Source organism: Agrilus planipennis, unplaced genomic scaffold (assembly GCF_000699045.2).
Source record: "Agrilus planipennis isolate EAB-ADULT unplaced genomic scaffold, Apla_2.0 scaffold665, whole genome shotgun sequence".
In the NCBI taxonomy this organism is placed as follows: Eukaryota; Metazoa; Arthropoda; class Insecta; order Coleoptera; family Buprestidae; genus Agrilus; species Agrilus planipennis.
In genome coordinates, this window is record NW_020439334.1 from 1 (window position 1) to 9,787 (window position 9,787).

At 30.7% G+C, this 9,787-nt stretch overlaps 2 protein-coding genes and 1 long non-coding RNA gene across 5 annotated transcripts; 2 read left to right on the forward strand and 1 right to left on the reverse strand.

Moving 5' to 3' along the window:
• The first annotated feature begins 140 nt into the window (after positions 1 to 140).
• On the forward strand, positions 141 to 2,559 carry LOC108743572 (decapping nuclease DXO homolog). Its single transcript, XM_025978557.1, has 2 exons — positions 141 to 1,163; positions 2,335 to 2,559. Exon 1 carries the CDS (start codon positions 240 to 242, stop codon positions 1,116 to 1,118), a length of 879 nt encoding a protein of 292 aa, XP_025834342.1. The 5' UTR covers positions 141 to 239; the 3' UTR covers positions 1,119 to 1,163; positions 2,335 to 2,559.
• A 1,187-nt stretch (positions 2,560 to 3,746) lies between these two features.
• On the reverse strand, positions 3,747 to 5,273 carry LOC108743573 (methyltransferase-like protein 4). Of its 2 annotated transcripts, none has more exons than XM_018479146.1 (2): positions 4,878 to 5,273; positions 3,747 to 4,619 (listed from the first exon to the last, which is right to left on the reverse strand). In XM_018479146.1, exons 1-2 carry the CDS (start codon positions 4,903 to 4,905, stop codon positions 3,850 to 3,852), a joined length of 798 nt encoding a protein of 265 aa, XP_018334648.1. In that variant the 5' UTR covers positions 4,906 to 5,273; the 3' UTR covers positions 3,747 to 3,849. The 2 variants fall into 2 exon arrangements, with proteins under 2 accessions (XP_018334648.1, XP_018334647.1); XM_018479145.1 differs by having other exon boundaries at positions 3,747 to 5,037; positions 5,162 to 5,272.
• A 357-nt stretch (positions 5,274 to 5,630) lies between these two features.
• LOC112905687 lies at positions 5,631 to 9,787 on the forward strand. 2 transcript variants are annotated; one of them, XR_003231943.1, is made up of 4 exons: positions 5,631 to 6,053; positions 9,419 to 9,487; positions 9,595 to 9,663; positions 9,772 to 9,787. It is a non-coding gene; the product is annotated as an uncharacterized LOC112905687 (long non-coding RNA). The 2 variants fall into 2 exon arrangements; XR_003231942.1 differs by lacking the exon at positions 5,631 to 6,053 and having other exon boundaries at positions 7,586 to 9,487.

Sequence of the window (9,787 nt, forward strand, 5' to 3'; positions counted from 1 at the left end):
GTAATTTTGAAATGCGCGCCTTTGGTTACCTTTCATAGTTTGATGTAAAGATGGCAGTGAAATTCGAAGTTTTCTTTGGCAATACCATTTATATATATATTCCAAGTATCGTCTACTAATGTGGGGTAAACTTAGATGTCACTACTAGCGTCCAAATCTCGAGAGTTTTACATCTATTTACCTAGTCTAGGGGTGTATTTTTGATTAGTATGACTGCATCAACAAAAACATAATTAATTATGGAAAATCTTGAAACTTTGCTTTATAAAAAAGAAGTTTCTGTTTCTCTTTCAACTCCTAGACCACTAGAATGCTTCTCAGTCGATAAAAATAGAAAATTGATGGACAATGACTTGAACTGTTTAAGATACTTCATTTATCCTGAACTTCCATTGGATTTAAATGATGGTTTTAAATCGTTTATTAAGAAGCCCGATACTGCAAAACATGAAGGTCTAAAACATTTATTAGAGTTCGTTCTGAAAAAGCAATTATGTATAAATTACTTCAGTAGTAAAACATTAGATGTTGATTTCATTTGTTTCCGAGGACTGTTATCGCTTTTAATGAGGACGCCATATGAAAAACAATCCTGGACAGTATGCGCTGTAAGGTGGAAAGGAGCAATTTACTTGTGTGAATTTGATAAGTGCGAGTATTCTTTTGAGAAAGCAGAACTTTTCAATTACTATGGCCATAAATTTGAACAATACACACTTTCTAATTCACCACATAATAATATCAATAAAAATGAGCCTGTGAATGAGTGTGAAGAATTTTGTGTTGTTTTTGAATCATTTTTAAATGATTTTAAACTATTGTATGGAGCTGAAGTAGATGGAATAATAAGTGATATTACTCACTCTTCAAAAAGTTTTTTAACCAATGCCAATTTTGTTGAATTAAAAACAAATAGACTTATAGATAATCAGCAGCAACAATTTAGTTTTCAAAAGCACAAACTGTTAAAATTTTGGACTCAATCTTTTTTAGTTGGAATAAAAACTATCATGGTAGGGTATCGATCAGATTCTGGAATTTTGAAGAAAATCTTACCTTTGCAAGTTTCAGACATTCCTAAAACTTGTGAACGCTTTTGCAAAAAGAAGTATGTTTAAAATTTTTGTATGAATTTCTTTGTTTAGTAAAAGACACTCTAAAAAATTGCGATGATTATAATATAGTGTGGAAGTTTACTTATAATAATAGGACAAAGCAAATATTTTATGAAAAAGTCGACAACAATATGTATACTATTTTGCCCTATTGGTACATTCAAGAAATTTCAAAGCCAAAATGAAATTCGTTACTTTTTTGTTCAACAGTGTTTACTTTTATTACAGATAGTTATGTATTTTTTTTTTAAGTTTGTAAAAATACTAACAATAAATAAGGGAGAATGTTTATATTTTATTTAAATCTATAGCTTTGAACTTTCTTGTAAATTTTCTTTTAACATTTTTAAGTATTCTCATAACCATTGTTTCAATGGATTTGAAGTCAAACATTCTGAAAATACCATTAACTTTAAATTAACATTCTTAATTTGAAAATACTAATATTGAGCAATTACTTTAATCCCTATCTGTAATGTCTGGTTTTTTGTTATAAAAAAAAGGCTATACCCACAAAAATTTTATTGTTATCTGAAAGAAAGCCTTTTCTTGTAATTTCTGTAATTATTTCTTAGTAACCTATTTCATTGAATGCTTGGCTCTTCCACTAGATATTTTTTGTTTGAGTTTAAATATTCACGTAGCCTTCGTTTAAATATGTATACATGAATTATTTATATGTTTGTACTTCCACATAATAATCGATTAGTCTATTCTTTTTTTTTTGAAAAAAAAAATATTTAAAGGAAATCAACGTAATAAAATTGATAACAAAAAAGTAATCATTACAAGACCAATTATCAATTTTAATTTTCATTATATATAAATGTTGGCTCACGATCAGATATGAAAATCGGAAATACCCTTACATAAGTGACGACCAAGACAGAAAGACAATAATCCAATTACAATGAAAAGCATCCAAAAATGCAGTTGATATTTAGAAGATTCATATCAATTGCTTTTAACATTCATGCTCTAATCTGAAATTATTTAAAATTCACAGTGGTATACGTTAGGCACCGCAGGAAGAAAGTGCGGCATCCCCTGCCGGGTATGAATTAACACTTGAGCAGAAGGAGGGAGAGCAAACTCCAGAGAGGAAGTGCATTCCTCCTGAGGCCCATATAAAATTTTCTACTACACGCCTAAATATTTTCCCCTGATTTCAAAGANTTTTTGTATGAATTTCTTTGTTTAGTAAAAGACACTCTAAAAAATTGCGATGATTATAATATAGTGTGGAAGTTTACTTATAATAATAGGACAAAGCAAATATTTTATGAAAAAGTCGACAACAATATGTATACTATTTTGCCCTATTGGTACATTCAAGAAATTTCAAAGCCAAAATGAAATTCGTTACTTTTTTGTTCAACAGTGTTTACTTTTATTACAGATAGTTATGTATTTTTTTTTTAAGTTTGTAAAAATACTAACAATAAATAAGGGAGAATGTTTATATTTTATTTAAATCTATAGCTTTGAACTTTCTTGTAAATTTTCTTTTAACATTTTTAAGTATTCTCATAACCATTGTTTCAATGGATTTGAAGTCAAACATTCTGAAAATACCATTAACTTTAAATTAACATTCTTAATTTGAAAATACTAATATTGAGCAATTACTTTAATCCCTATCTGTAATGTCTGGTTTTTTGTTATAAAAAAAAGGCTATACCCACAAAAATTTTATTGTTATCTGAAAGAAAGCCTTTTCTTGTAATTTCTGTAATTATTTCTTAGTAACCTATTTCATTGAATGCTTGGCTCTTCCACTAGATATTTTTTGTTTGAGTTTAAATATTCACGTAGCCTTCGTTTAAATATGTATACATGAATTATTTATATGTTTGTACTTCCACATAATAATCGATTAGTCTATTCTTTTTTTTTTGAAAAAAAAAATATTTAAAGGAAATCAACGTAATAAAATTGATAACAAAAAAGTAATCATTACAAGACCAATTATCAATTTTAATTTTCATTATATATAAATGTTGGCTCACGATCAGATATGAAAATCGGAAATACCCTTACATAAGTGACGACCAAGACAGAAAGACAATAATCCAATTACAATGAAAAGCATCCAAAAATGCAGTTGATATTTAGAAGATTCATATCAATTGCTTTTAACATTCATGCTCTAATCTGAAATTATTTAAAATTCACAGTGGTATACGTTAGGCACCGCAGGAAGAAAGTGCGGCATCCCCTGCCGGGTATGAATTAACACTTGAGCAGAAGGAGGGAGAGCAAACTCCAGAGAGGAAGTGCATTCCTCCTGAGGCCCATATAAAATTTTCTACTACACGCCTAAATATTTTCCCCTGATTTCAAAGAATAAAGTGCAAGATTCCCTTGCGGGTAAGAAATCGCATTCACTCCCGTTTTAGTAAAGGATCGTACCATCCTCTGCAGAGGATGTTAAACTACTTCCCTACTAAAATAATTGCGATTTCATACCTGAAAAGTTACACTTTTTCGTCCCTAGAATTAGAAAAAATAGTACTTTCAGGGAAGGGGTATGATAAAAAAAAAACTGTATGCGGGCTTCAGGAAAGAAAATATGCCGCTCTCGCTATTAACTCCGGTAGCAGTACACCCCGGAAGCGAATTTAAAATCGGTTTAGTTTAAAACGAAAAAGTATTGGATGTGTATTTCAAAAAACAGGTAAGTAATACTTATGAATAATTTTCTATTCTCTTCATATTACTATCACAAAATTTTTTAGTCTGTGATGTAAAGACTATTATGTTGAAATCGTAACACTTCTAAACCCCAACTAGTCCATTTGGGTAATAAATATCTGGCAAACACTTCTAAACATTTTGGTTGATTTGGAAGAAATTCCTTTAAAATCTCTTCAAGAGGTGGTTTGTGAGAATGCAAAGCACTTGGTACACTAACAATAATTTTTGATTTAGGAATCTTCAATGATGCACATTTAGTTGCTATAAAAATTTGCTCAAAGGGTTGTTTTCTTGGAGGCTTTGAAAAAGAGCAAATCGGGGCACCAGAACATGTAATTTTTATCCAGTACCACTTTGTGTAAAATTTAACTTGCCACTTCATGAAAATATCATTCAACAATGCAGTTTGATGTTTATTCGAATTAGTGCACCATACTACAACAATCCCATGATCACTAATCATATTCTCTAAAGGAAGCTTTTTCAAATCTTCATTATATATCATAGTATATGCAGCCTTTTTGTTTTTTGATCTTTTTCTTCTTATGTATTTATTCCACCATGGAGGATCCAATAAAATTAAATCATACACTCTATCTCCAATTACTGATGGTAACTCACATATGTCTTTAGAAAAAAATTCACAGTTGGGAGGAAACAAATAATAGTCATTGTTAAAAGAAGCAACAATAGCATCACTCCTCACATTTTTACCAAAAACTTTATTCAATATTTTTCCTGAATTTTTATAAATTTGCTCAGCTGAATCTGTTGCTTCCACGTTATTTCTTGTAACTGACGATTTATCTGAAAAAATATTACTGAATTTCGTTTCTTCTTTAAATATATTAAACAATTTCTTCACTTCGTTTGGATCCAACACATCTTCAAAATTTTGAACAACAAATGAATTATCACTTGAAACTGAAATTTTTGCTGATTTTTTTGTAAAACCATTTTCAATTTTAAATAGTTTGGGATTGATTTTGTATTTTTTTATTTTATCTTGAATAGTTACTGTATCATAAATTTTGTTAATGTAGGACTCGTGGGATATTAACCAACCGACTGATGAAGTAGACAGTATACTCATTTCTATTTTATATTAGTATGCGTAGAAATGGATTGACGTTGTAAACTTGACATCATCTTGGCATTCTTCTTTCTTTATAATTGCTTGATAGACTTTACACCATTCTTTCTAAGACACCATGCTTATATCCATCTGCTTGTATGTTGATGATTATTGACATGATACATACCAATCTTTAGGATAATATAAATAACAATTGCTTATTGTCACTTATATTCTCCAGTTATTGATAATTGAGATAGCATAGTACACTTACGGGAAAGAGCAAGATTTTCTATTTGATTCAGGAATAACTTCTTTATTTAATACAGCTGAAGTGCTGCATTCATGACCATAATCACGACAGTTGTCTACTCCCATAGACAAGTGTACTCATGGTCTCATGATGTACTCCGTAGTGACTAATATCTATGGTGGCGAAAGTAGTTTGTATCATCGACGTCTACTGATGGACGTTCATTGAACTAGACTACAGATCCCCTCCACTTCAATGTGGACGTGCCATAGCCGTATGTCGTTGTAATAATTTCTTGGCTCGAAAAGTGAGGAAGATGGCGTATGGTTTCGAACCAGTTTCGAACTAATGCTATTTCTTTCATGACACGCTTACGCACTATCGTGAGAGAGATGGATATTGTCCGAAACTTCGTTCCATCTCTTTCTTTTGTTGTACCGCAATTCTGACCGCTAAGGCATGTCCATTAGTAAACGTCGATGGTTTTATCCATGCGGTGTTAACTCCTCCTGTCAAAATAGTAGTGACTACACCTGGCAGATGGCGGTGTTGCAGCGGTTAAAGATTTTGTAAAATGGGTTGCATATGAAAAACAGCATTACGATCATAAAAAATATTATCATTATTTTTATTTGCACTGCAGTGATTAGGGTTGTCTACGTTCAAAAAATTTTTTTATTAAAATTGGTAACGATAATAATACTTATTTGTAATGCTTTTCATTGGAGAAGAAATCGGGAAATACCACGTGTAAACGTTCAAATGTCGCGTCCGTGACCGCGAAGCGCGTAAAGAGAAAAATAGAAATTGTCTGTAGTTATCAATGAGAGTATTTGAAAAATATGAAAATGTAAAGTTGGTTGTTATCATTTGTCATTCATAAGAAGAAAGCAGGAAAGAATTTTTGAAAAAGGTAAGTAAAGAAGTACAAAAAATGAAATGTTATGAACAAGTGGTGCATGCATAAATAGTGGTAGAATATGTGAAAAAATAGACAAACGTGTTGTCCATTTACAAAAAGTAAGGACGGTGGAAGTACAGAATACTGTTTACGTGAGGAGCAAATACAGTAAAAAAATATTATGCATATAATATATACATACATATATACATACGTACTGTACCTACAAGTGCATGTGTGTACATATATGAAAAGATAAAGATAAAAGGCCTGCTTCGGCAACGTTGAAATGTATATGTTTTTTCTAAAGATTCGCCAACTTTATTTGTTTGGCACCTTTCAAATTTTCGATGAGGTACCTAGGTATCTCTTTAAAAACTTAAAAACGATAACAGATAAAGCTACCTGATAATTACCCGAAAACAAATAAATCACATAATATCACATATGTATAGGTACCTATTATGCTGTTATCTTATTAAAAGTGTGTTTATGAACAAAATGAAGTTATGCAAAAGTAAATAAGCGGGCACTTTCGTTTCTTATGTTAAGGTCATTTCTAAAGAAAAAAATAAAACAAAATCGGTACAACTCGATAGACGATACCGAGAAAAATGTGTTAGTAGTCTCATACATTTTTTGCATTATAAACATAAAATGGGCAAAGTCAGAAGGAAGGCTGATGGAACATTGTTAATATCTTATACTGCAAAGTAGAATTGAACTCATACTTGTTAGGTAAATGCTCCAATCTAGCAATTGTTATTGATATACGAGTTTCTTTTAAATATGTACACTACAATTGTTGACAAAATGGAAGTTATCGAAACACCAGTAAAAGTTGCATTCAATATTTTCTGTAACAGTCGAATATGAAAAGGAAGAAATGAATATTGTTTTAACATCTAATTACATGAGAAGAAAAGAAGTAGTACATAAATTGTACGGTTCAACAGTAATTGAAAAAATTGTAATTGCCTTGTCGAAAAAGCGTAAAATGCAATTTAGACTTATGCTATATTTGTTGGTATTATGCTTTTATCAGAAACGTTGTTCATTGAAGAAAAATTGAAATAGTTTTGTTTTTTGTATGAGATGTCCAACATACACGTATGATGTGTTTGTATATTATAATAACAATATATGGCGTATGTGTAATGCTAAATTGAATAAGGAAAAGTATTTCAATAACGACTAATAACTTAACGAATGTTTTGACTGTGGTAGGTATTAATAGTATAATCTACATTCTACAAAATAGACATCGTTATCGGAAGCAGTTTATTTATTTATGAAGTACCGACATGTACATTTCGTTTCGCTTGCGCGTGACCTTGCTTCCGTTGTAGTGCGAATTTGAACTTGGATTTGAAAGAAAGAAAATTATACGTACATAACTGATTGGTCGACAGTGATTTATTTTTCTTGTACTCAATTATACAATGGAACTAAATGACATGTGCTTGCAAAATGAAGTTTCATTAAATTCACTTGACAAAAAAAGAGTGAATAATCTCCTCATGCAAACTACTAATCCGGTAACTTGACAAAGTACAAATAACACCGTACCGAAAGAAAGTTTTCGTGTACTGTTGACATACATCCTGTAAATGAATTACATTTCTAATTTTGTTGCAGAAATAATTACAATATAGAAAACAACATTCGTAAATATGCAAATGACGAAATTATAAATATAAATATTCAATAATTTTCTTTCCATGATTGTACACTTGTTTGTGTAATATACACCTAATGAAGTACGCTAACATAGGGATAGGGATTTTAGTTGGAAAATTAGTTAAAGTTTACTGATTAAAATGAGGATAATAATAATACATTATTGTTTATAAAATCCAATTGGCAAAGAATTATAACTATGGCATATTTAATGGGAAATTTCCACAAAAACATGATTTTACAGAAAAGTTAACTTCAATCGTCTTCCTTGTCTTGTTATTTGTAGCGCAATTTTCTTTCTTCCTTCGCGTTCCATCAAAATGAAGCTTTTAAGTCGGAACAAATGCAATTTTTACCGATCACTGTAATGTATATGTTTCTCTGTCACTTTACAAAACGTACTATTTATTGCACAGTTGCGTTACGCATTTGTTTGTTTTAAAAAGTCAGTGCGTTATTTCTACTGCAAAGTATTGATATTATTTGCAGATAATCGCATAAAATACTAACATAATGTTTCCGAATGTGTTCTCTTGTAATTATGTATGGTTACAATTATCTCACATCTTTGTTTTTTAATTGGATGAAAGTGTATGTGTGTGTGTTATACGTATGTAAAAATTTGGATATAACTTACAAACACACCTTACATGGCCTTTGTGCGAAATATCGCAGATAATTGCTATATGTATATTGAAGTTGATGGCTATATGGATGTTGAAGTTGAATCAATTAAAAAACAATTTCAAAACAGCTAACTGCGATTACCTGTGTGGGATTTACATCTATGTAAATTGTTTTTACTGGTTTAAATAACTAAATAAATTGCATGTTGTTTACATTAGATGTCTTAATTAATAGTTGCGGCATCGTTTACATATTCCTATCACACATCATGTGGCAATTTCTGAAAACTATTCTGTTACAGAACAGATTATTTCCGTAACTTTAATTAAGTGCCCTTACTGAAGAATTTTACGTCAGCACGCCATGATACAAACAAACCGTTTAAAACAATTTTAAGACGTTACAGACATGTGTTGATTCTTAACAGAACGAAAGATTTGACATACAAATATATGTTTCCAATATTTCGAACTGTTTCGTTTATCAATGTAATAAGAACGATTTTGTTCCTTGGTCTTTACTCATGATTATTGTATTCCTTGTAATATACAAACATTTCGTCCTCTCTTTGGAAAATACTAATGTTTCAAATAGTATAATACCATCATAGTGGTATTGAATAAACGACATTGTATTTAGTAAAGTGAAAATCGTATCATTAGGAATAAATTTGTTGACCCGGAGGGTGTAATTGTTTTCTACATTTAATTGTATGTTTAGTTTTGTAGAGAAACAATTTATTCGTATCCCCAAAATACCCACAACATACTGTATCATTGCAGTGTATAATAATGTACTATTAAGTCATTTATACTGAATTAAGAAAATTGCATTCCCTTCGCTTGATAGTTTACTTATGATTACCTCTGCAGTAGTAATAATTATGAACACAACAAGATAATTTTAATTATTTTCACAGCATTCACAGTAACCGATGATCACTATCCCCCTATTACGAGCCCCTCCTTCAGTTGTCTTGGTAGAAAGCTTCACTAATGTCCAATATTTATGCATATTTTTTCTACAACTATTCTGTACCTTTATAACTACAATTTTCATTATTTTTACAGATTTCACAGTCACCTATCATCGCCGCTCCCCTACGACCCTCTCTTTTAGTTGTCTTGCCACAATTTCGGGTAAGTGTTTCCAAAAAGTTTGACCAACGTTCCATTTTTATGCATACCTTTTCTTGAACGTATTCCGTGCGGTACCTTTATACGTATAATTTTAATTATTTTTACAGATTTAACCGTCACCGATAATTTTCGCCACTCTACGAGCATCCCTTTAACTTGTCCTGTCACAGTTTTTGGTAAGTTTTCCAAAAAAGGTTGACTACACTTCAATTTTCATTCATACTTACTTGTCGACCGTATTCGGTGCGGTACCTCTATACCTATAATTTTCATTTTTTTTACAGATTTCACAGTCAGAGA